The 26,169-nt window shown below is 43.8% G+C and overlaps 2 protein-coding genes across 9 annotated transcripts in view; one reads left to right on the top strand and one right to left on the bottom strand.

Annotated features, from left to right (window-relative positions):
- Positions 1-17,312, bottom strand: part of LOC118393166 (calcineurin-binding protein cabin-1-like) — a 64,856-nt gene extending 47,544 nt beyond the window's left edge. Inside the window, exons 1-30 of one of the 7 annotated variants that reach the window (XM_035785546.2) lie at positions 16,721-17,312; positions 16,114-16,163; positions 15,795-15,887; positions 15,573-15,686; positions 15,332-15,466; positions 14,987-15,167; positions 14,681-14,810; positions 14,434-14,583; positions 13,927-14,234; positions 13,610-13,781; positions 13,386-13,522; positions 13,075-13,292; positions 12,852-12,924; positions 12,549-12,736; positions 12,211-12,348; positions 11,846-12,037; positions 11,345-11,587; positions 11,082-11,235; positions 10,864-10,979; positions 10,535-10,696; positions 9,005-9,211; positions 8,575-8,726; positions 8,161-8,422; positions 7,802-7,972; positions 7,227-7,316; positions 6,505-6,656; positions 6,078-6,361; positions 2,008-2,073; positions 1,148-1,336; positions 500-951 (exon numbers count right to left, since the gene is read on the bottom strand). In XM_035785546.2, the coding sequence (XP_035641439.1) occupies positions 500-951; positions 1,148-1,336; positions 2,008-2,073; positions 6,078-6,361; positions 6,505-6,656; positions 7,227-7,316; positions 7,802-7,972; positions 8,161-8,422; positions 8,575-8,726; positions 9,005-9,211; positions 10,535-10,696; positions 10,864-10,979; positions 11,082-11,235; positions 11,345-11,587; positions 11,846-12,037; positions 12,211-12,348; positions 12,549-12,736; positions 12,852-12,924; positions 13,075-13,292; positions 13,386-13,522; positions 13,610-13,781; positions 13,927-14,234; positions 14,434-14,583; positions 14,681-14,810; positions 14,987-15,167; positions 15,332-15,466; positions 15,573-15,686; positions 15,795-15,887; positions 16,114-16,116 (4,932 nt within the window). In that variant the 5' untranslated portion in view covers positions 16,117-16,163; positions 16,721-17,312. Of the gene's footprint in view, positions 1-499; positions 952-1,147; positions 1,337-2,007; positions 2,074-6,077; positions 6,362-6,504; positions 6,657-7,226; positions 7,317-7,801; positions 7,973-8,160; positions 8,423-8,574; positions 8,727-9,004; positions 9,212-10,534; positions 10,697-10,863; positions 10,980-11,081; positions 11,236-11,344; positions 11,588-11,845; positions 12,038-12,210; positions 12,349-12,548; positions 12,737-12,851; positions 12,925-13,074; positions 13,293-13,385; positions 13,523-13,609; positions 13,782-13,926; positions 14,235-14,433; positions 14,584-14,680; positions 14,811-14,986; positions 15,168-15,331; positions 15,467-15,572; positions 15,687-15,794; positions 15,888-16,113; positions 16,164-16,597; positions 16,695-16,720 lie in introns of those variants that run through there. The other 6 variants (XM_035785548.2, XM_035785551.2, XM_035785547.2 and 3 more) reach the window with 6 other exon arrangements.
- A 121-nt stretch (positions 17,313-17,433) lies between these two features.
- On the top strand, positions 17,434-21,922 carry LOC118393168 (neurofilament light polypeptide-like). Of its 2 annotated transcripts, XM_035785555.2 has the most exons (5): positions 17,448-17,547; positions 19,180-20,199; positions 20,575-20,699; positions 20,798-21,108; positions 21,227-21,922. In XM_035785555.2, the coding sequence occupies exons 2-5, from the start codon at positions 19,189-19,191 to the stop codon at positions 21,433-21,435; spliced, it is 1,656 nt and encodes a 551-aa protein (XP_035641448.1). In that variant the 5' UTR covers positions 17,448-17,547; positions 19,180-19,188; the 3' UTR covers positions 21,436-21,922. The 2 variants fall into 2 exon arrangements, with proteins under 2 accessions (XP_035641447.1, XP_035641448.1); XM_035785554.2 differs by having other exon boundaries at positions 17,434-20,199.
- Positions 21,923-26,169: the final 4,247 nt, after the last annotated feature.

The raw sequence follows: 26,169 nt of genomic DNA, 5'->3' as shown, positions 1-26,169 counted from the left end.
GTGAGCTACATAAGTCTCAAAAGGTTACTAAAGAAAACAGTAACAGTTCACTAAGCTGTTATCAATGGCCAGAACTCTGCCCTGGTTATTGGCTAATCCAACTTCATTGAATTGGGACCAGCAGTCCCCATAGGATGGTCTGACTGGCAAAATGCTTACTGTAGGACGTCACGACACAACGCAGCCTCGCTGTGCCAAACCTGGCTGAGAGAGCACTGCGCTGTTGCCACCCACGCACACCTCTACCCACAGAGCCTTGTGTACAAAGCACACTCTCCTCTTTCAGCACCTTCTGTAGTCACATAAACTGCAGGCAAACTAGCACAATTGACAAGAGGAACTAGACTCATGGTGTCAGAGGGATTTAAAATGTCAGATTTAATGCCACTGATGATAGGTTTACGGTGTGGTATATAAATTGTTTAATTTTCCTGTTTAAACATTCTGTGAATGAATGTTAGTGACCGTGCATGCTATGGGGGAGGGTGGGCTAACTAACCTGTTGGGTCTTGCTGTTGGTGTAGAAGAAGGCCAGGCGATAGAGGCTCTTGTAGTGCTGAGGGAAGCGGCTGAGGCAGAGGAAGAGAGCATGGACACACATCTCCACCAGCATGTGGCGCTGCTCTGTCCGCTCAGCAGGGAGGGCCTTGGGCACCTCCACAACCTCTGGAGGGGGCTCGGGCCATCTCTGGTGACGGCTCTTCCCGTCGCTGGCGGGAGTCTGGGGGGTGGCCTGAGGAGTGGGGGTTTGGGGGGTGACCTGGGGAGTGGACGAGACCTTTGGTGGGGTGGATGGAACAGGCAGTGCATGAGGGCAGGGATCTATGGTCGGCTTTTGGGCATCAGCCTCAGGTACTGTCACTGACATGGTGTCTTCTACTTCTTGGACTTGTTCTTTGTCCTCCAGCAAGATTACAGTCGCGCCCTCATTGCTTCTTCCCCCATGTGAGCCTTGAGGAATTCAGGGTTTGAAGAGGAGCGAAATATTAACATGATCCATTCTCAATATGTCCTGTCCCCTCTAAAACACAAGTCATTGGCTTACAATATCACAAAAGAAAAACCCCATTTAGCAAATACTAAAGCTGGTGTTCGGGTAGAACTAATTTCCTTAACTGCATTTCAGGATAAAAGGAACAACACCCACCTGTGTCTTCAACTGTAGGCTGGCCCTCCTTGATGGGGGTGGTGTTCTCAGAGGAAGACGTACTGCCCTTCCCAGACTGAGACTGTAGCTTAGCATGGCTACTGTCCTGGGAGCTGGCGGGGTCTGTGAAGGCATCCTGGGTGGAGTTGGAGTCAGACAGCATCACCACCACACTGTCCTGACTGCGCTCTGCCAGGGGTCAAACACAAACATAGGTCTGGCATGGGTGCCAGTCACACGCATGGACCAGCCATACCCATGGATGGGTCACGGACACCCACCTACTCCTTATCAAGGGATCAATCACAAAGCAGTTAAGGTTTTCATTCAGGAATAAAATAGGTACTTGTATCCAAGAATGAAAAGGGGTGTGTGTGTAGCAAAGTATGTCTATTTATGCAAACATCATCAGGTTCATCTGCCAGACAGCCATTACAGTAATCGTACATACACAAAAATCTCCAGACCTTAGTCATGCTTCGAGGGAGGCCTCTGCTTTTACACAGCACTCAAGCCACCTAAAAACTAGATGCCAGCATTCTTCTTAATAAGCACATTGTGCAACCTCAGCAAGAAGCTGAAATCCTCTGCAGATAATAACCAAATTAGCAGGAGGGCAACAAAGTTCTGTGAAAGGAGCTCAGGGGACTTGTTAAAGATGCCCTGTAATTAGCTAAATGTACAAATTTAGCTGATATAGGTGTTGCAAGGACTGCCCCATAAAAATAAAAAGTGTGGAGTAGTGACAAAGTTTGTGGAACTCATTTAGGGACACTTTTACACTGAGCAATTGTGTCCCTAAAATTGTGCATGATACTCTGTAATGTCCTGGATATAAAAGAGGGTCTTAAGTGCAGTACCATTCAGGGATGCCAGCCACATTGGAGACCTGGGCAGGCAGTAATCATGGTCAAGTTCTGGGGTGGCTGTTGAAGATATTGGGATATGCTTAAATAAATAAAAAATGCTTCATTCCTGATTTGACAATTAGACATCATATTACAGTACATGTGTGATTGAAGAAAAGAAACATATGCTTCAATTGAGAACAGCACCGCCTCTACTCCCCACAATTGCTTACATATTGTGGTTACCATGATGCGCTTCAGACAGGCATCAAGCAGGAAAGGCTCCACTGGATCCACTGGCAAACCTGCCTGCACATGGTGGTCCATTTCTACCATCCATCTCAGAAGATGTGTACCAATGAGGGTCCAACCACAGTCGGACTGATTTGGCATTATATCATCATACTAGCGCTGACTTTGCTGATAGCTACTTTGAGGAAAAATAGTACTTATTATGCATGACGTGGTTGTCCCACCTAGCCATCTTAAGATGAATGCACTAACTGTATGTCGCTCTGCATGACTAAAATGTAAATATCAATTGAACACAATTGCAATGGAAAGCATAGTAATCATTGTATAACTTTTAAATACAATCATATAGGTTAAGATCTCTGTTACAAACGTAAGCAACACCAAACCCAAGCGAAATAGTAACCCATAGTAGCCCATAAACCATTTAGTGGATTGTTTGTGAGAGGACTGAATTTGTCCAGTGGCAGCACACATCCCTTGGTATCCACATGCATATACATGACAAAGCAGGTGGCAGAAGCAAGCAGGCAGAGAGGTAGCAGGCAGGTGGGTAGGTAGGTAGGAAGGAATCTGGAAAAGGTGACAGAAAAACTGGCAACATGGGCAATATGGCTGCAGTAGTCAGACATTCAAGCTAAACAGGGCATAGGGGGGAAACAAAATACCAAAAGCTGTTTTTACAGTATATACTGCCAAGATATTTTGCAAGGCTGTTTGTAATGAATGGTCAATTTATACGGAACAAAAATATAAAACGCAACATGTAAAGTGTTGTTCCCATGTTTTATGAGTGGAGATAAAAAGATCCCAGACGTTTTGCAAAAACACAAAAAGCTTATTTCTGACAAATTGTGTTTACATCCCTGTTTGTGAGCATTTCTCCTTTGATAAGATAATCCATCCAACTAACAGAAGTGGCATATCAAGAAGCTGATTAAACAGCATGATCATTACACAGGTGCACCTTGTGCTGGGGAAAATAAAAGACCACTCTAAAATGTGCAGTTTTATAACACAACACAATGCCACAGATGTCTCAAGTTGAGGGAACGTGCAATTGGCATGCTGACTGGAGGAATGTCCTCCAGAGCCGTTTCCAGATAATTAAATGTTAATTTCTCTACCATAAGGCACCTCCAACGTTGCTTTTGATAACATGTCTAACCAGCCTCATAACCGCAGACCACTTGTAACCACGCCAGACCAGGAACTTTCGATGGCCACTGGCATGTTGGAGAAGTGTGCTCTTCACGGATTAATCCCGATTTCAACTGTACCAGTCAGATGGCAGACAGCATGTATGGCGTCGTGTGGGAGAGCGGTTTGCTTATGTCAAAGTTGTGAACAGTGCCCCATGGTGGCAGTGGGGTTACAGTATGGGCAGGCATAAGCTACAGACAACTAACACATTAACATTTCATCTATGGCAATTTGACTGCACAGAGATACCGTGAAGAGATCCTGAGGCCCAATGTTGTGCCATTCATCCGCCGCCATAACATCATGCGTGATAATGCAAGGCCCCATGTCGCAAGGATCTGTACACAATTCCTGGAAGCTGAAACTGTCCCAGTTCTCCATCCATGGCCTGCATACTCACCAGACATGTCACCCACGGAGCATGTTATGGAAAACTCTGGATCAATGTGTACAACAGCGTGTTCCAGTTCCTGCCAATAACCATAAACTTCGCACAACCATTGAAGAGGAGTGGGACAACATTCCACAGGCCACAATCAACGGCCTGATCAACTATGTGAAGGAGACGTGTCACGCTGCATGAGGCAAAACGGTGGTCACACCAGACACTGACTGGTTTTCTGATCCATGCGCCTACCTTTAAAAATAAAATAAAAAGTCATCTGTGACCAACAGATGCATATCTGTATTCCCAGTCATGTGAAACCCATAGGGCCTAATGGATGTATTTCAATTGACTGATTTCCTTTTATGAACTGTAACTTTTTTTAAATCTTTGAAATTGTTGCATGTTGAGTTTATATTTTTGTTCAATATTTACAACAGCATTCATTCAGTGATACTGTATCTTTTCACTCACGGCAAATATTTGTTTTTACCCCTTGACGTCTTTGCAACAATGTAACAAACATAGTAAACAATGTTGCAGTGAATATCATTTAAATTATGGGAAACAGAAGCAAATTATACATTATTGTATATAGCTCTGTTTCTATAAGTGAAAAGCCTTTAAACTTTTTTCAGGAACATATTATGTAAATATCTCATCCTAACTTCCCACTAAGTACAAACAGACACACGCACACTTCTTTGTACGTGATATTTTAACGATTGCGTCCCCTCTGTAAAATATGCTCTTAAAAATGGTGCATAAATATAAACATAGGTTTAGTGCACTGAGATTTGGTGCATTTTTTTTATCCACACTTTGGTGAAGCACGCAATCATCTCACCGGCAATTGGGAGTTCAGAGTAAACTGCTTTCGTCTCCCATCACACTACTGTTGTCATGCAATGCTAAGTGCTAAAATGTAAAGCAAAGTTGCATCAGTGCATTAACTGATATCTTGTTTGTAATTCATTTTGAAAAACTACCTCCCTTGTATTGAAGGATCTCTAACCATGCTGTTATATTGTATGACAATATTGTCTGTATGTGGACAGTGTAGGTCTAGTAAAGTAGAATCATTGAAATTACTCTTTACAAAGGTGACTGATTCCCCACACTTTAAAAAGAGTGTGTACTCTAAATTCAGCCCCTTCTCCCCTTTCCCTCCCTCTACTAACAGGCCTGCTGCTACTAGTGAACCAGCCATCAGTAATACTCATACGGCACTGCAAAACAAGCACTAGACTTTGGTTTAGTAATCGAACTGCGCTAACAGTAACGGGCACAATTCTGAAACATAGTTTTGTTCTCAGATCCCAGTCTCAGTACAGCTACCAAACTTCCCTTGACACATATTTGTTTAAAGACAAGCTTTTGTGTCTAGAAGTGTCCAATCAGTGGGTGACAATCTTCAATTTAGCTCAGTTGTTTCAAGTGAACATGCAGTGAAATGCTACTAAAGAGTACTGTGAGGTACCTCAAGCAATTCAGCAACTGTTCACTGGGATCAGGTAAAACCTCTCAATGGAAACCTGGTTGTCTGTGGCTCTGGGTTTGTCACAGCGGGTCTAGAGTTAACAACACACTAAAAGCCTGCTCTGTCCAGGACAGACTTCTACTTTACTAGCCATTACCCCCTATAAAGACACCACAGCTTACAGGGAACATATTGGCAACCAAGTCTAATGTGATAGTCAGCAAGCTTCTTGCATTATTTTCATAAATAATTGCCCTGCTATAATTATTTGTATAGTAAGAACAGTCATCAGAAACACCTGATGAAATCAAAAGAGCATATTATAAAATCAAAACAGGATCTATTCTCAAAATGTCTTCATAAGAGGCGATGAGAAAATGATCTATGCAGGGACACAAGGTCTCCTGAAGTTGCAATAGAAACTGGTGATGTCATCAAAAGGAGAAGCAAGGGAAATGGGAAAGAAGGGGGGAAGAGGGTGACAACCACAAAAGTCTAAATATTGACTATATATTTCAACAAACAGGCCTGGACGCTGTCTGCCAAACTCAACCTTCACACCTGTTTGCCTAAACGAAACGCTGTTGATTTTATAGTGCAGTAAAACAATATCCACATATCCTGAGATGCCATATTGCCCATTTTACCATGATATCCCAATCACCCAGTGCATATGGGGTCCTTACTGGAACCAAAGCCATTATCATCATAGTGATGAACCTTCTAACCACCACTACTCCCCAGCCCAGTGAGATTCCTCACCCAGCCCAGTGAAGGAAGGGCCCAGAGGCCCAGAAGCAGCGTCTAGGACTGGGACTGTACCATCAGCCTGCTGCTCCTCCTCATGCTGCTGCTGCCACGTCTGCTGCTGCCTCCTGAGGGTTTTACGTTTGACGTAATCGTGGTCGACCGGAGTGGCCGTGTAAGGTGGGGATGTCAGACCTGCAGCGTTGGAGGGGAGGGAGGCCCCATGAACATCCGCCGCAGCGCACACAGACGACACAGAGCAGTGGGAGTCCTCGTCCATCATGAAGAGGGGCTTCTCCCTGAGGTGAGAGAGAAGGGGACAAAACAAAAGGTTGGACCAGAGTGGGGGAATTTCATGTTTTTCTTTTGATTTGTAGGCGAATCACAGAGCGAGTTTCATAACAAAGAGCATAGATCCCAGGCTAAGGTTGAGGCCCCTCACTTTTCGTGGGACCTGGGCATGCTCTTCTCTTCCCCCCTGGCGAAGGGTCCGGTGGCTGCCTCAGCCAGGATGTTGAAGAAGATCTCGTGCTCCAGGTCCGGTTCCTCAGCCTCCAGCAGCTTTAGGATGGTGGCACTCAGACGAAAGTACAGCTGGGGGAGAGAGATGCCAGAGAGTCAAAGGGATTTATTAAGATGAGGTATACTCTCTACACATCTATCTACTACACAAAAAGGACACTTGCATGTAATTCCTTCTAGATCAGTGTTATTCTAACTTTTTCAGGAGTTACCCCATTTTTTTCACCAGAATTTCTGGGGACACCCCCCTCCAAAAATGTCATGACCCCACCCGACCCCGAATCCAATGACACAACCTTATAAATAGCAAACTTTCGATTTTTATATGTCAACAAATAACCTTCAATTCATTAAAAGTTCAGCTCGTATAAAAATGAAAAGAAACTCAACAAAAAGAACCCATCTAATTATTATTTCTCAAAAACGTTTGTATATTGTCCCATACAATACTCTGAATTGTATTTTTGGGGGCGACCCCGCTGCAGTTCTCCCGCGACCCCGACTTTGAATACCACTGTTCTACATGAACACAGCAATAAACTGTCTTTTTTTAAGTGGTTGCTTCATGTGCAAAAGCACAACTGTATGTTATGGCCCAGTGGGGACTGGAGCTAGAAACCCTCTGGTCTGAAGCATGTGTACCTCCAGGGCCTCCATAGCCAAGTCAGGTGGATTGTGGTAGTGTATTTTCCGAGGGTATCTGGCAGCCTCCTCATGCAGATAATGTGCTGCCTGCGTGGGAAGAAAAAGAGAGGAGAGACACACTGCTCAATCTCATCTGATGGGTGTTACACACAATGAAACACTGGTTACCATAGTCAATAACTTGCAATGGTCAGATCTCAGCCTTTCACACATATTGCTTAATAAATTGATGACATCGTGTTAGACTTGTTATAACAGAGCAGCAAAACACACTACAAAAGACGAACTGGAAGAAGAGAAAAACAAAACAGAGATACACAGTGATTCGAAGTTATAAAATGGAGCTAAACAATTGAAGGACTGGGTCTGGAGAGGTGAAAGACGTACAGACAGAGCTGCATCATCTGACCTCTGACTTCCCAGTTTCCCCATCACTCCCCTTCCACCATACTGGCCTCCATGGACATACCTACTCCTTTGAGCCCTCAGACTCCCCCAGTCTGTACAAATCTAGTCTGCAAGGCAGACCTATGAATCACTTGAGTCCACAGATAGTGTCCCCTGCTGTGCACCTGTTTGTAGAGCTGGACGTATTCCCGGGGTGGCTGCTTTCGTTTCTCCGCTATCTTCCCCAGCATGTAATGGATGAGCCACTCTTCCTCATCACTATCCCCCTCACACCGAGACGCCCCTTGGAAACACTGGGACGACGTCTCCAGCATTGTATCTCTCCTCTCCTCCATCTGAAAAACACACATTAAATCCAATACTGTCAGCAGTGATTTACCTCCCCTCGACAGATCAATTGACTAAACAATTCATTCAGACACATGATGACCTGAACTGACAGGGTGTGACATCATTTAGTTTAGAGAAGTACAACAGAATACAGTGCCTATGAGTATTCTATACAATGGTCTGTCCACTGCACCTGTTTGACGACCTCAGGGGGCAGCTCGCTCCTCCACTGTTTGACTTGACGCGAGGCGAAGGAGTGCAGGGCATAGGACATGGTGCCGTACTCGATCCACAGAGCCAGGTTGGAGCTGTTGATCTCCAGGGCCCTCTTAAAGCAGTTGAGCACAGCCAGGGAGTGCTTCCAAATGGGGCCATCGCTCTTCAGCTCGTTAGAGTTGAGCTTGTCCTGGATGCGGCTGGCCCTCGCCAGTGCCATGCCAGCCCAGGAGTCAAACCTACAACCATAGAATGAATCATGCCAAGGGAAAATCATCAACATCACACCATTTAGAAATCACCTTGAAGGTAAAAAAAACATATATTCATGTTGAGTTGCTTAAAATGTTAATACTAAAACAACAGAACTATAGCAGCGAACAGAACTGACCTGTTTGGACAAACACAGATGTCATGCATATAGAACTTGATGGCCTTGGACTGCTCCTTGTTCTTGAAGTGGTAGTCAGCCAGGAGGTAGAAGATCTCATTGACCACAGGGGGTGCTGGAGCGCCGCCCTCAGGAAGGCAAGGTACTGGCTCCTAGGTGGGAAGAACCACTGGATGATCTCCTCATGATCTACTATGCTGATAAGGTCAGGTCTGACATCAGTCTTAGAGATTCAACTAGAATCTTATACATATTAAGTATTCCATTTGTAAACCAGACATATTTGAATGTATAATATGACTTGTACAGTGTCATAACCTATAATGAATGGTCATGATGTGCTTTATAGACCTAAAGCACTCACCATGGCAACATGTAAAGCCAGGTTGAGGCAATTAGCATTTGTGACTCATAAATGCCCTGTACTGACCTTCCCAGCTGTGCCCTCGATGTAGGCTGACACCTCATCCATGGTGAGGATGGGAGTGTCACTTCGGGGCACAATGCCAGAGATCCTCTTCAGCAGGTTGGCCAGGTCAGCAGACACCGTGCTCGTCTTGTAGCTGTCAAACTCAGGCAGAGTCTTGGGCTTGAAGTACTGGAACATGAAGAGGGCATTGCTCCACAGGAGTTCCACCTGCACGCCAAAGAAAGGCACATTTAGTTTTGATAAGAAAAAATATTGTATTGTACTGTTAAATTGTTTTTTTTATATAATTATTATATTATTTTAACGCATACATACACTATTTTAAAAGGCTAATTGATCATTAGAAACCCCTTTTGCAATTATGTTAGCACAGCTGAAAACTGTTGTTCTGATTAAAGAAACAATAAAACTGGCCTTCTTTAGACTAGTTGAGTGTCTGGAGCTTCAGCAGTTGTGGGTTCGATTACAGGCACCATACACATGGTTAGCAGATGTTAATACGAGTGTAGCAAAAAGCTTGTGCTTCTAGTTCCGACCATGGAGTAATATCTAACAAGTAATCTAACAACGTCACAACAACTACCTTATACACACACAAGTGTAAAGGAATGAATAAGAACATGTACATAAAAATATATGGATGAGCGATAGCCGAACGGCATAGGCAAGATGCAGTAGATGGTATAGAGTACAGTATATACATACGAGATGAGTAATGTAGGGTATGTAAACATTATATAAAGTGACATTGTTTGAAGTGGCTAGTGATATATTTATTACATTCCATTTTTAATTATTAAAGTGGCTAGAGATGAGTCAGTATGTTGGCAGCAGCCACTCAATGTTAGTGATGGCTGTTTAACAGTCTGATGGCCCTGAGATAGAAAATAAGCTTCTAACTGAAACCTTGGTGATTCCCTCTAGCATGAGAAGGGACTAACAGCACTGGCTGGTACATTCTTAATCAGATGCAGCCAGATAATCAATCTCATAAAAATTCCCTGAAAGTACACAAATTGCTTACTCATGTCTTGACCCATTCTAGTAGAGTCCTTGGGTCTTATGGCTCGGATGACCAACCAGTTAATTAGTCGGGGATTGCATTCAAGAACTAATTAACCTGGTCTCTTAGGAGCAGTCTATTCATCATGCAATTACTGCATATCAGTTACACTACAAGCCAGTACCAGTGTGTAAACAACCTCATGACGGATTGACAGCCACCTAGTAGCCAGTTGAACATATTACATGATCTCACATGATTGAACATGATTTCCATTAGCTTCTCCTCTCTCAAAACAATAGGACAAACCCTGACAGAAATGTGAATGGCATTGAAAGGTAAAGGACAGTCAGTAATATGACATGAAAGGGATACTGTTGGATTCTGGCATTCTGGCTCTGGTTCTACTTACCCAGAGTCAGATGGACTCGTGGACACCATTTTATGTCCCTGTTTGCAGCGCAAGTAAAACAAGGGCTTGAATGTCAGATCTCACAGTATCCCTGTAAGAGGGCTGGGTGTTTGACCTGTTGAGCAGAGTGCTCCTCTAGATAGCGGGCCTTGCTCTTCTTGCTGGGGTAGGCGTACAGGCAGTAGAAGCACTGCTCCAAGGCCATCTCCAACTCCTCTTTGTAGGGATGGGTGGCCTCCGCTTTGGAGGCAGCCAGCTCTTTCTCCAGAACACAAACCTGAACATGAAGACAACACTAGTAACGTTCTATCCTGATTAAATTATGAAAAATACTTTGAAAGCAATTACAAACTAATTAAAGCCATATCATAGGTAAACAAAACAGGAAATTAACTGAGCTGACAGAGGATGTCCACACAATCGCAGCCCTGCTGACCAACTCACATAGAATTTGAGCAGAGCACCATCTGACTTGCAGCACCAGGAGCGGCGGCCCAGATACTCGTGGGCCGTGTTGAGCAGCATCAAGGAGGAGGGCAGCATGGGGGTGTTAGAGTCTTCTGAAGAGGGTCACAGGGAACAAGTCATTTTAGGGCTTCCAAAATGGATTTAAACAGGACATCTTCACAGTTATGAACATGATGTAGTCCACCACCACATACCTTCATCGTCCCCTACTGATATGTGCTGGCGAAGCAGGCAGTTGAAAGCAGCCTCCTCGTGTTTGATGATGTGGTACAGGAGAATCCAGGGCAGGACCGAGGAGAAATTAGGCTCCTTGGGATCATCTGGGATCACCATGATGCAGTCAATCAGCTGGAGATAAGACACACAACAAATTTGAATATGATTTTCTGTTTCCAAACACACTCTGTGTCTACCAGATACATTAGAGGCAGTGTTTCCCCGGTTTCCCCCATCTGACCTGGATGAGGTTGTTGGCCAGCCGGGCCATGCTGGTGTAGCGGTTGACGTTGCTCAGGAGTTGAAGGTCCTCTGTGAAGCAGACCTCGATGCCTCCCAGCAGTGTTGTGATGGTGGAGACCCATTCCTCTTTGGCCGAGTGAGAGCTGGCTGGGACAGCGTTGAGCTGCTGCAGGGCTTCGTTCAGGGCCACCTCGGTGCACTCCAGACACTGACGATAGTCCTTCTGCTTCAACAGGGAGTTCTGGAGTACAGATATGCCGAGAAAAGAGGAAAAATGTCATCCATCTAAAAATGGCTCAATGGCTGTCTATTGTACATGGCATCATGCTCATAGAATGTACTGACGTGATAAGCAATAACACTGCTTGTCCTTTTCTACATCGATAGCACACTGATAAGTAGTGCCATGCCAAACATAGAAAGGCTTCTTAAAAAAGGAGACTCATATAAAAGACACGGAACACAGTACAACTATTGCTGTATGAATCCAGAAGCTAACCTGCAGCAGAAGCAGCTGGGCAGGCCTCTCAGGAACAGAGCTGACAAACTCCAGAGGCTTGACCCGCCCAGAGCCATAGCTGAGGGTGGGCTGCAGCAGCCGCACCACAGACTCATAGTCCCCAGACTCAAACAGACGCTGGATCTCCTCCAGGGACTGACAACGCTCCAGAGACTTCAGCTTCTTATCAATCTGTCAATGACATTTGGAGAAAGAAACTCTTTCTGATGAACCAGACAACTCAAAGTCACAGGGGACCTACATGCTCTAACGAGATGGTTGGACAAAATAATAGATCACATGTGAGGGCCAAGTGCATGTTATTCAAATAGGGTATTTGTGTGCTAGTTTTACTGGTCACTGACCTCCTCCACTGAGATGGCTGCATCCACACGCAGGTTGGGCAGGTAGATGGTGTACTTGTCCTCCTCTGTGGTCCGTGCGTGACTCTGCAGCATGTCTGTACACACATCATAGCTCTCCAGGGCCTGGTCCATGTCTCCCTGTGAGAAGACAAGCACACAAAACAAGACTTATGTTATGAATCACATCAACAGAAAATGTTGATCAGATTCAATTCAATGACTAAGAAAAATCAATATGTGAGATTTATTGGGAGGGGTCAACTCGGTATGATGCGCTAAGGGAAATATGCAAAAGAAAACATGGGTAAATGAGGTTACAGGATGAATGTTAAGGTTACCTGCAGGGCCAAGAAGCGTGCCTTGAGCCAGTAAACACGTACCACCACGGCCACCCAGTTGTCCTCAAACAAGTACCCCTGTGATGATCCCAAGGCCAGCTGTAACATGTCCCCTTCAAAGTGCTGCCCTGGGAACTCTGCTTCACACACAACACTGCTCTGGCCCCCACTGCACTTTCTCGGCGACCCTTTACAAAAAATAAAAAGTAAGGAACATACCAGTACGGTTATTCAAAAAGAAGCCAACCAATATGGTTACTTCATAAAGGAATACCAAAGTAAAGCGATCTGTTTGACACATACCATTTTTGCCTTTGCTGTGAGACCATTGCTCCAACTGAAGCTCCATACATGATAGGCTCATCAGAAACATTTCCTGCACATGAAACACCAATTACAACTAATTTACAGACAGATTGACAGGTGCAATAGGTGGGATGACAAAACATTGGTACTTCAATTTAAAACACTGTTGATGAAGTAACAAATCAGGAGAGTCACAATAGATCCCTGGGCTGTCCCATACCCGTATGTGTTGATTACTGCAGTCGCGGAGCAGAGGGTTGGGCAGGCCGCTACTGTGCTTCCTCCAGCTGTGATACACCTCCAGCACCACTGCAGTCAGCCCCCGAGGCCACTCCTCCATGAACTTCTGACCCACCGCTTTCAGATAGCACATCATCAACTCTAATATCCCACCATTGCTCATATTATTGAGCAGGAAGTTGTGGACATCCTCTTGTTCTGGGGATGAAGAAAGACAATGTCGTGTAAATCCTATAAGATGTTTGACATTAATGCATTTGAGTCATGTAGAGGATTGTATAAGACATGTACCTGATTCCATGTATTCAATAGAGTCTAAAAGCATGCCGCTGTTGCCATGGAGCAGCTCGGAGTCCTGCTTAACTTCACACTGAGCTTCCAGGTTACTCAGGCTCTCGTCATCATCCTCAAGGTCAAACTTCTTTAGTCTGAGTGGAACAGGAGAGCCTCATCACCATCCAAAACAATATATTTGCATTGCGTCGTTATTGTTCCCTTGGGGTTCATGACAATACCTGGATGGTAGGTATTTGAAAAGCAGCTCCTGGAAGTCGATCTTCTCCTCCTTCTTGCACTTGGTGTTTCTGACCCGAGCTGAGCGGCGCTTGGCAGTGTCTCCGCTGTCCTCCATTGTGCGTCTCCTCTTAGGGGCCTTCTTCTCCTTCACAGTGAAGGATGTGTCCATAGCTGTGAAGGCACAAATTGACATTTAAACAATACATTAATTATCAGAGCATACAATAAGCCATTCTGACACAATTTGTTTTGTTGTCTAAATGCTTGCAAATCAATGGAATTGACATGCTAAATTAGATGAAAAGAAACAACTGACCAACAGAGGGGGCTGTAGTTGTAATGACCTCTACTGTCTGGCTCTGTGTGATCTGAACCAGAGGGCTGGGCTGGGACAGTGCTGATGGCTCAGGGACAGGAAGTGGAGGCAGGGAGGAGCTGGGGCTGCTGCTGGGGATGGTCTGAATATCACTGACAGGAGGGCAGGGCTCAGGAGGCAAGGCCTGGAGGCAGTTGGGGTCGCGGTACTGGGACAGGTCAATTCTGCGGCCCAGGCTTGGACGTGGCGGCTCGCAGGTTGTCTGATGTCTGTACATGGCAAGGAGGCTCTCTCCAACATTCTTCCACCTGAGAATCATAACAATGCTAAATGCTTTGTCAATTAAAACAATCCTATCATTAATCAAAGTGAAAAGCAAGGGAGTAAACTGCAAAAAATAAATACATGTTTAAGTATTCACAGCAACTCTGTATCCTGTGAAACTAAACGAGGAGAAGTGGAGGTGCATCCACCTGTCAACAGATAAGATTAAGTGTGAAGACTCACGAGAAACAGCGGATGGGTTGGACTAGGACCAGGTCTGGTTTGGGTTCCCGGGCAGAGAGAGCCTGCCTGCGCCGTCGCAGATCCATCGCCTCCTCCACAATGGCCTGGGTCTCCTCCTCATCCACCTCCACATAGTGAATGGACATGTCACTGCATATGGAGCATGAGGACAAGATCATGACCACATGGACTGCTGTATGACAGCACACATTTAGGATAAGTAAACAGGTAGGTAGAAGGGCTGTACCACTTCAAGAACATTTGCATGGAGTCCCTCTTCAGACAAGGCTGTTCTTCAAAGATCTTCTCCTTCAACACCAGCCCTTTGGTGTAACAATGATCCTTTTCCAGGGCTTTGCAGATGAAATACAAACAGCCTGGAAAACAGTATGATAGATAATTATCCCCTTCATCATTTTTGCACACCTGGACCACCCTTAAACATTGTTTTCAAATCAACAGTTCTAAACAGTAAGAAATATGATAAAAACAATACTGATTAGTTAGTCCTTTGCACAGTGACAGAGGACAGACATACAGAGGAATGACTCACAGCTGTAGTCACTGAGTGTGTAAAGAACAGTTATGAGGTTATCCAGACAGGGCCAGTGGTCTGGGTTACATTGCAGACCCTCCTCAAAGGCATGCCGCGCCAAAGGAATGCGCAACAGTCGCACCGCCACCTGACCAATCTTGTACCACATGTTCACATCTGTGGAATCCAGCATCACAGCCTGCGAGAAAACATATACTGTATCTTCAGGTCACATGGACTTGAACAAATGTATTGTGTACACTAAAGAACATTTAATCTCCCGCTAAGATGTTCCTTACCCCTTATTAGTTATATGGTTTACTGATAGGTTACATAACTTATGCTCTCTTTGGATGAGTTTACCTCCAAGTAAAATTCCATGGCTGTCTCCAAATCATCCCGCAGCGCAGCCAAACTAGCCAGGTTTTTGAAGGTAGAGTATTTCAGCATCAGCCCTGGATGCTTAAGACCCACCTTTTGGTCGTCCGAGGGCATTGCCTGTGAGAGGCATGACAACATGTTAAATCATATAAAGGGTTATTGTGCAGGATCATTTCAATAAGACATGCAGTGAAACACATCGCGTCTCTGAAGGGAATGATACCTCTTTGAGCAATGGGGTTTTGAGGAGTTCATGATAAGCCTTTGCAGACTCCTCAAACTTGTCATGCTTTTGAAGATCTAATGCTTTATGATACAAAGCAAATGCCTCTGCTTCCTGTAGAGGAAAAATAGGGAAATAATTCAGAACAAGCAAATATCTACTTTGAAAGCAAAGTTTAACCAAATGTGGTTGGTGTAATGCGGCTCAGCAAGATTACCACACCTGTGCCTCCTTAGTTCGACTCTTTTTAGTTTTCAGAGGGTCTTCAGACTCATCCGCTGCGGCTGAGGCTGCATTTAGTGCTGCAATCCGGATCTGAAGAAAATAAAATATTACATTATTGGCCAAAGACATCAATGTGCAATACAAATGTGAGAATTGATGGTCCTGTGAAAAACTGAACATGTGGTACTGGTACAGTATGACTAGCGATTTGACTACCTGTTCAGGAGAATGCATTGGGCAACTACTTCATCGCTACTACTTTGGAAGATTTGGCTATTTGTATAGGATTGTTAGGATATAAAATAAAGAAACAAACCATCTTTGAGTCATGCGCTTACAATGGTCATCAATTCCAACTGTCCAGACCTACAGACAAGATTACAAACACAAATGATATTGGATAAACATTGCTGCAGGAGATGTAAGTTAGCTAACTGTATGTACTGTAACGTTACTCTTTAGTTGAAATAGTTTTTCAAAACAACTGCAGCAATGCTAAGCTAAAGATCAATGTTGAAAATAGAAGTTAATAACATGAAGTGTATAGCTAGCTAGCTAGCAAGTGAATGTCAGTGTCAGAAATGATGCTATGTAACGTTAGCTAGCTATCGATCGTCTAGGGCAAAGATAGGAGGCAAGCTGCAAAACACCGATGATAACCCATGTAGAATCATAGCTAGCTAGCTAACGTTAGTGATACCCTTGTAAAAAAAATAATACTTGACATCACAATCTACCGATAGAAAACTAACCGATGTGAGGTTTTTGATTTAATTCCAAAAAATGTATAGTTAGCTTACTTGCTATCCTTATTCCATCCTGAACCGAATCAGTCTCAGTAGCTAGCTAGCGCGGTACAACTAGCTAGCTAGCTAATAGTCTCGGTGTGCATCACTTGCTCATTTTTGTTACTAGCCACTTACCAATCCTTCCCAATCTCATCATTCCCTGCATTGACCAGACTTGTTCGGTACTTTTACAATCGAACATATATTGGGAGTCTGCATCAATATGATACAATATTATAAAGCCAGCTGGCTGTGAGGGTCTTGAAAACTTTGACACTCCTTTGTTGTTGTAAATGCACTAGAGCTCGTTCACTCTGCATGGGGGAATGATCCGATGACTAGTAAAATCGTGGGTTATTGGACAGCTTAATACCGGGTGGGTTCGAAGCGCCAATCATAAGATCTGATATTCAGTTGATTGTCCGCAATTGGTGCACGGCTCTGTTCACTTCATTTCGGGCTTTTATTCAGACCCCCCGGCAACCCTTCTTTTAAGTATTCTTGATAGACTTTATGTCTATAATTGAATCTCTGAAATGACTAAATAATAAGAAAAGCTTGTCTACAGCCCAATATTATAATATTGTAAATTAGTTTCTAAAATAAGTGTCATCGTCACTTCGCGTATGCTTTTATGTTATTTTCAATTATTAAACTCCATAATGTCTGTCTGTTATATTTGACAACAAAAATAATAATAATAAATACGATGCCGTGCAAAACCAGTTTACCCAAATATAATATATTCTTTGACAAAATAGTCGAGTGACCGCTCTAACAATGCAAATAACAAAAATGGAAACCAGGCGGGAGGAGGCGAGATCAGATGGGACCGTTCTAGCCAATGAGAGGGCAGATACGTGTGTGACCAAAGTTGCCGGAATGCCACGTGCGTCCACTTATATCAATGCATTCATAACAACCCGAACATTACGAAACTTCTATTCGATCAAATAAGCCTGGTAACAAATTAGCAATTACATTTTTTGTTGACCAAAATCGACACTTTCATTGACCACTTCGTGGTCTTATTTTCGTGGAAAGATTTGGGGCAGAGTAAACCCTCTCGCTTCGCCTCTTCTGGTTTACCCAATGGCAAAGATACATAGGAGTCAGGTTAGGTTGGGGGCAATGGGCAATGGGCATCTTTGTCCATGGTTGACTCATAACATTTATCTCAAACCAGAGTAAAGCATCTTTGGTGGGGTGTGGTGGTCTCTGTAACCAAGGCAAACTGATTTATGCAGCAGTAACCTGTTTTGGGACTATGGGGTTGGGACGACAAGGATGCTTGAAATGATGAATTACAGTAGTGATTTGTATTAGCTGTAAAAACCCTCCATGCTTGATTACCTGTGAACCTGATGTGAGAAATAGCATGGTATATCTACAGAATAATATGAGTACATGTTTTTAGAGAATTTAGACGTTTTTACAAAAATATCATTCACAACACTTAATTTTCTTGATAAGGCTTCCTCTTAGTGGAACTTTAAATATGCATCAGTTAGATCTGTGAGCACTTGTATGGTATACCTGGTGCCTAATCAGAATTTTCATGAAAATATCATTACATTCACAACTTTTAATTGTCTTCATAAAGCTTTCTTAAGACATTAACTTTAAATAGACATGTTAGAGGTTTGAGAGCTGGTATGGCATATTTAGAGTCTGAGTAGCTAGATAGAGGGAAATATCTTTAGATGATTAATTGATTTTCACAAAATATAATTACATTCACAATTTTAAATTGTCTTCAAAAGGCTTCCCGAAGCTGTGACCATTGTGTATGGATTGTTTTGGAGTCTGTGCGAGGTTGCATATCTAGACTAGAGCCTTGTCTGAATAGCCAGATAAAGGAAAAATGTTGTTGAAAATTAAGGGGATAGCCCAAATGGGTTTCAATCCAGAAACCTGCAACTGTCAGTCCAGTAGTACTGTCACCATAAAGCCTGAACTAAGGGCTACATAAAAATGGTTTTTAATACTGATACAAATGTGGAGCAAAAGATAAACATACAAAAATGAGGTTCAAAATGAGTCACTGCAGTGATCTGGACTCACACAGTTGTAGGGTAGTGGCAAAATGGTGCAGTGCTGTGTCATTGTTGGCAAAAGTCTTGCTCCCTCAATTGCCAGCGCTGTAGTTTAAAGCCTCTGCAGTCACCTGATGCACTGCTGAGATTTTGTTTGTTTTTAGGGGCTAATGGTAATATTTGCTATTCATCGTGTTTCAGAGAGATAGACATGCTTCTCAGCTAAATGTATGTCATGTTTTCTCAGACTGTCCTCATTGCCCTCCGTCTCTCCACTGCTTATCCCCGCCCTTTATCACTGCTTATCCCCACCCCTTACATCTCTCTCATTCCCTTCCTTAACAGCTCAGACTTGGCTGGCTGACGCTATCATTGATCCCTGCTGTCAGTGCTCTAAAAAAAACGTTTGCGTCACAGTCATTACCAGCTCTATAAAAGATACAGTGATGCAGATTCCACTGTGTCGACCCAGCAACTCTATTACAGTTAGAGCTGCCTGTTTCGCAAGTCATGAGTTCCATTGCTTATGACCCTTACTTTCCCTCCTCTTCCCACAAGAGGAGGGTGATGCTGCGCAGTGGAGGGTATGGAGACAGTGCAGGAGGGATGGCATCCAGGTCGGTGTATTCCAGGCACTCTGCCCCCCTCTCATACCATGGGTCATCCCGACTGCATTACCCAACATACAGCCGTAGCTCCTCCATGCTGCTGTCTACCCCCAGATCTGCTGCCGCTGCTGAACTCGACATCAGCCAGGCAGTGCAGGTGAGCACTGAGTTCAAGGCCGTGCGGACGCAGGAGAAAGCCCAGCTACAGGAGCTGAATGACCGCTTTGCCAGTTTCATTGAGCGCGTCCACGAGCTGGAGCAGCAGAACAAGGTGCTGGATGCTGAACTGCTGATCCTCAGGCAGAAGCACAGCGAGCCCTCCCACCTCAGGTCCCTGTATGAGCACGAGATCCGCCAGCTCCGTGCTGCTGTGGAGGAGGCCCGCGATGAGAAACAGGCTGCCCAGAACCACAGGGACCAGATGGAGGAGGTGCTGCAGAGTCTGCAGGGACGTTATGAAGAGGAGGTAGTGAGCAGGGAAGAGGTGGAGGGGCAACTGATGGATGCCAGGAAAGGGGCGGATGAGGCTGCTTTGGGCCGTGCTGAGCTGGAGAAGAGGACGGAGACGCTGCTGGATGAGCTGGCCTTCCTGAAACGTCTCCACGAGGGGGAGATAGCTGAGCTGCAGGCCCAGGTGCAGTACAATGCCCAGGTGTCCGTGGAGATGGAGGTGGCCAAGCCAGACCTGTCTTCAGCCCTCCGAGACATCCGTGTCCAGTATGAGAAACTGGCACATCGCAACCTCCAGTCAGCCGAGGAATGGTTCCACAGCAAGGTGAGTGTGATGACAGAAGGCACCGCCCGCAACACAGACAACATTCGCAATGCCAAAGAAGATGCCGGGGAGTACCGCCGCCTGATTCAAACACGGAACCAGGAGATTGAAGCCTGCCGTGATAGGAACCAGTCCCTGGAGAATCAGTTACAGGAGGTAGAGGAGGAACAGAGTGCTGAGATCGCAGCCCTACAGGTCAGTGCCAGAGCAACATGAATGAAAATCATACAATTTCTCATTAAAAAATGTCACATGTCTGAATATCTGCATTAGACCCTGCTGAGCCTAATCCTTCAGACAAATGTACACAATATTCTACAGAAATGCGGTGTAATGTATCCGTTAAGTCAACAAGGTAAGTTTTGGACTGTAGATTACATGTACAAATAATTTGATAATAATGTGTATTGAAAATATGTCTACACTAGAAAATAGTGCTAAGTTTGTATAGTATTGTTTTAGAGTGCCTCCCTATTACTTAAAATGTTTTTATTTCATAGTTATTCCACAATAAACACTTTATTAATCATGTTACACTGTTAACATAATAAAGCATCTCTCCAAAAACAGGAATCAATTGGCCAGCTGGAGGACGAGTTGAGGACAACCAAGAATGAAATGGCTCAGTACCTGAAGGATTATCAAGACCTCTTGAATGTTAAGATGGCTCTGGACATCGAGATCGCAGCTTACAGGTCTGTGGCTTATAAAATTAGATCAGCATGTTTTGTGCCGTCTCTCATTATCTACATGTTATCTACATATCTACCCTATGTATCTATTATCTTTCCAGGAAGCTGCTTGAAGGGGAGGAGAATCGCTTCAGTGCAGTAGGACCAGGGGCAATGTCCAGTGTCTATTCCCAAAGCCTGTGTGTTGCCCCATCCCGCAACCGCCCCATGTTTTCCATGCAGTCCAGCCTGACCTCTGGTGTCCCCTACCTACGCATGTACAGCTCATCATTCTCCTCTGCAGATGAGATTATAGCTGCTAGTCAAGCACAGCCTGCTGAGTCAAGTCCTCAGGAGGAAGAGGAGGAGGAAGGAGAGAAGGGAGACGAGGAAGCAAAGGAAGAGGATGTTGAGGAAGAGAAAAAAGCAGAAGGTCAGTATTGTCCAGAGTTTAAATTAATGTGCTTTCAAAAAAAATTCATGAAGGTTTTGAGATGTCAGGTTCCGTATCTGCAGCGGATAGCAACTAATCACACTGTCTCTACCTACAGATGACAATGGAGATATGAAGGAAGAGGCAGAAGAGGAGGCTAAAGGAAATGGAGACGATGGAGGAGATGAAAACCAAGAAGGTAGAGATGGAGAGGAGGACGGAGCCAATGAAACAGAAGAAGGGCATGATAAGGGAGAAGAGGATGAAAGCAAAAAGGAAGTAGAAGTGGCAGAGGAAAAAGAGAAGCCAAAGGACAAAAATATTTAAATCAAGATTCTGATGAATGACACATTGATTGTCCCATATTGAGGTGCTCTACAAAAAGATCCATTAGTTCAGTACAATCAATCAGGAAACCATGGTATACAGCAGAGGCCTTTATGTTTGTGTGCAAAGAGGTAGTATGGCTGTACACTGAGTGAAGCAAAACATGACAGTGTATGCATGTGTGTGCCAGCAAGGCGATAAATAATAAAAAGCAAATAGCTGTATATGAAATACATTAAAATAAATGCAATATGAGTGCTCTATGGGTGAGAGAAATGAGAAAGAATGTGTGGAGTTTTGTGAGCAAATACTGTATTGTATTAGCCTAAGAAATATTTGTTTGAAAAACCTATGTGCATTTCTGTCACCACAATATGCATATAAGAGCACCACTGTGTTCAATATACTTGATTTTCAATGCCTTAGACATATTCTTAGTGGGATCAATGATGTACTGTACTGAACACAAATAAAGACTTAAAACATGTCCATCTGAATACATCCATTTCTGGTATTATTGCACTATTGAATTCACTCATGAAGTTGCTACTAATTTTCCTGACTATCCGGATGAGTCAGCAATAAGAGTTTGGAAATGGATATGCCTAGTCAGTTGAACAATGAATGCCTTCAACTGAAATGTGTATTCTGCATTTCTCTCTCTGGATCAGAGAGGTGCAGGGGGCTGCCTTAATCGTCTATGCCTTTGGCACCCAGGGAATAGTAGGTTAACTGCCTTGCTCAGGGGCAGAACAACAGATTTTTACCTTGTCAGCTCGGTGATTTACAATCCAGCAACCTTTCAGTTAGTGGCCCAACACTAACCACTACGCTACCTGCCGGAGTGTATAGATAATAGCATTGGTGATTCAGGATGTTCTTTTACAGTACAAGGAGATTATTAGAATAACTGTTTCCTTTTTAGGTTGGTTGATAGATTATGTAATTCCTCAATAATACATGTACTACCTGTATGTCTCATGAGAAACACCCTCTTAGGTGGCCCTTTGACAAACACTGAACAAACTTTGGAAATTGCTGATAGTTTCCCCACCTTGGTAGATTTTAAAATGATAAAGAACAGCTGAGAAGCAAACACATTTTTTCATTAATTTTTTTAAATCAACCAGAAATCAGTGATTGAGAGAACTTTCACATACATCAACTCACATTTAAAATGTTATTAATATTATTCCTCTGGGTGTTCTTCTGTTTTTCTAAATACAGTGAACCGTCTTCAGTAGAGAACAGGAACCCTGTGTGTGTGTGTCTCATAAGTCAGAAGGTCCTTTCTGTCCCATTATCCCCTTTGTGTGATCAGTGAGCTGACATTAGTGTTTTTCGTGCTGGCTCACTCTCCTTCACATCACTGGCCATAAATTAGAACCTTTACGATTCAGTTAGCTTGCTGCTGCACCAAAGGATCTGGCCAAATGTCTTCCGATGGAGGATGCCAGCAGAAAGCAATTCCCATTAGAGAAACACATGAGGAAAGTTTCACATTAAATCTGGACAGGGGATGGTCTGTTTTATTCAATACACTCTTTTTGCACCACACTGGTGGTGGAAATGCACAGCCGTTCATACACATGCAGGAACATTGCATACATACTGTGTGCTATGTGTGACTTGTTGCTATTCATATCAATTTGAATTTTGTGGATGTATATCCCCAAGGAGAACACTTGTTCTTCCAAGGATATAAGTTTTACTTGACAGGGATGCAGAGAGAATGGCTTAATTACTGCAGTGGCTGAAGTTTCCCATACATGGCATAACTCACACTATATACAGCACATCAATGTCGGGTAACAATTGGACTACAGATGTAGCAGGGCTCTGAAAATATAACTTGGCAGTAGAATTAAGGAAAAACACCTTCAACAAAACACTATATTATAGTCATATTTCACCTTATTAGAAAGCCAACGCCCCAAACTCTGCAGCTGCCACCTCCCTCTTTTCCCCTTCTCTATTTTCCCTGTCCTCAGCTCACCCCATCCTCTGCAGCTCCTCCCTCCATCCTTCCCCTTTTTCCTCCAACAAAAGAGAGGGCGTTGCAATGAGAAAATGAGGAGACTGCATGCATGTTTATCAAACTGATACCAGCACAGATTCTCTATATAAAAAAGACAACAAAAAGGGAAGTTAAGAAGTTGGGCTCAACTTGTTGTTTTTGAAACTCATTTTAAAGCAACCAGGGTTTGCCATGATGGAAATGTACCTCAGCAAACATAAGTCAAAACACCACCTGATTCTCTGTTGGGAAATCAATGTTAATGCTAAGTGTTGTATTGTGTCTATACAGTAAAACTTTTTTTTTAAGGAAACCAAAGCCCATTCTACTTTATGTCATACAAAAGGTCTGTAGGTCATATTGTACAAAATACACAAGTGAAATGTATGTTGCTGGGATCTTATGGACATTCATTGTCATTCACAAAATGGGTTTGAGAGGACTGTGCAAGTCCTCGCAACTGATCTGCTACCCTCTTGCGGAGCAACAAAGTATTAGGAGGGGGTTGTCCACCTTTGCCCCCCTTTGAGGCCTTCCAATAATGAAAAACATGGCATTTTGGGTATATGAGAAATAGACAGCATTCAAGTTACCTGTAAGAAAAACATCTATTTTTTGTACATATCATTTCATATCACATATATTTTGTTGGATTTTGAAGTTTAAGTAAGTAACACCAACCTTGTGGATGATCATTTGGGTCAAAAGCCTGGAAAATGCTCTAAACATGTGGGGTACCTCTCCTGTACTTGATGATTGGACACAATGAACCCCCACACCTAGACAATGTAAATACTACAACTTCAAGAATATTCCCCCATTCACCTTAGTTGATGAAGCCATTTGCTAACATTAATGTATTTCAATACATGTTGACAAATTTACCGACCTGATGACCTTTAGGAAATGGACCAGTCGATAGTGCTGGTGAAATGTTGCTGTGTCCAGGGTTTCTGTGATGCCAGGGAAACCCTGAGTGATCAGCTGCCCATCTAAGTCCTGCAAATCGCTGGAGCAACAGAACTAAATGCCCTTGAGAAATGTCTCCAGCCCTATCCCTCAGCTTTTTACCAAAATGGGTGGGGAGGGCGCACTGTTATTGTTTCAATTGCTGATTGCCACTTTAAAGAAGTAGACCCTGTCATGGTCATGAGGTGGGCATCTACTCCATCCTGAGGAAGCCCCTTCCAACCCTGCTGCACTACTCCTGGGGTTGTCTCAGCGAGGTCTGCCTCTGCGGTTGTCACTGGGCACCTTCCTCAACCAATCAAAGACAGTGTCAAAGGAACCATCACACTGGCCTGAAAGAAGAGACAAATGGGTGTTACATAGTGTGTTTTGTATTCTCCCAGTATACTCCCAGTACACATTACCTATGACCTTGTATGGCCTTTCGGTCCTCCCAACTCATCTCCATAAGGCTGTCATTGGGGTACAGAGAGTGCATCACAGAGTCAGGGGAAGAGAAGTGGGGCAGTCTCAGTACATGTCCTGTCTCATGCAGCAAAACCTGCATTTAAAACAAAAAGCTAAACATTCTGAATTTCACATCACACTGAGAAACAAATGTGTGCCACGTTGAATGTGTATAGCCTACTGTACCAACAGCTGATTGACCCCATGGTTGGATGGAAAAACACTGTAGACTTCATCATCATCCAGGTGGATCTGTCCTGGCTGGGCTGTATGTGCAACTTCTCCTCCTGTTCCATTGAACAACAAAGGACAGCCGAGGTGATGTCCTGAAGACTGAGGGTCAGAAACACAAAAACACACAGACCAAAGGGAGGCTGGTCTGAGCCATAGAGATAGATAGAAGACTCATGGATATAGCGTTTTAACATGGACATTGCGTGTTTCCACCATTTTGAAGTAGGCGACTGGGTAGGGATTCCTATGAGTTGGGAGCAATCAGCCAATGAAGAAGAAAAATTGACTACTTTAAACTAGAGATAGACGCAATGGCGCTGCCCATGTGTCACAGACGCTATAATGGAACAGATACAAAGATGAGTAAATCTGTCTATCGCTATGTTCTGAGCACATCTCTCACAGGAAGGAAGAAAATAGAAAAAAGTAGATTCAATATGTAAGCACTATGGAATAGAATAAACTTGGGGAGCAGCGCCTCTTCAACCTCAGGAGGCTGAAGAAATTCGGCTTGTCACCAAAAGCACTCACAAACTTCTACAGATGCACAATCGAGAGCATCCTGGCGGGCTGTATCACCGCCTAGTACGGCAACTGCTCCGCCCTCAACCATAAGGCTCTCCAGAGGGTAGTGAGGGTAGTGAGGTCTGCACAACGCTTCACCGGGGGCAAACTACCTGCCGATGTTACAGGAAGGCCATAAAGATCATCAAGGACATCAACCACCCGAACCACTGCCTGTTCACCCCGCTATCATCCAGAAGGCGAGGTCAGTACAGGTGCATCAAAGCTGGGACCGAGAGACTGAAAAACAGCTTCTATCTCAAGGCCATCAGACTGTTAAACAGCCACCACTAACATTGAGTGGCTGCTGCCAACACACTGTCATTGACACTGACCCAACTCCAGCCACTTTAATAATGGAAATTGATTGGAAATTATGTAAATATATCACTAGCCACTTTAAACAATGCTACCTTATATAATGTTACTTACCCTACATTATTCATCTCATATGCATACGTATATACTGTACTCTACATCATCGACTGCATCCTTATGTAATA

Source organism: Oncorhynchus keta, chromosome 14 (assembly GCF_023373465.1).
Source record: "Oncorhynchus keta strain PuntledgeMale-10-30-2019 chromosome 14, Oket_V2, whole genome shotgun sequence".
NCBI lineage: Eukaryota > Metazoa > Chordata > Actinopteri > Salmoniformes > Salmonidae > Oncorhynchus > Oncorhynchus keta.
Note: the sequence above shows the minus strand (reverse complement) of the source record. Positions and strands in the feature narration are given on the sequence as shown.

Coding starts and splice junctions, on each gene's coding strand:
- LOC118393168 (XM_035785554.2), top strand. CDS start 19,132: ATGAGTTCCATTGCTTATGACCCTTACTTTCCCTCCTCTTCCCACAAG. Junction 20,200..20,574: donor CTGAGATCGCAGCCCTACAG/GTCAGTGCCAGA, acceptor CTCCAAAAACAG/GAATCAATTGGCCAGCTGGA. Junction 21,109..21,226: donor GGAAGAGAAAAAAGCAGAAG/GTCAGTATTGTC, acceptor CTCTACCTACAG/ATGACAATGGAGATATGAAG.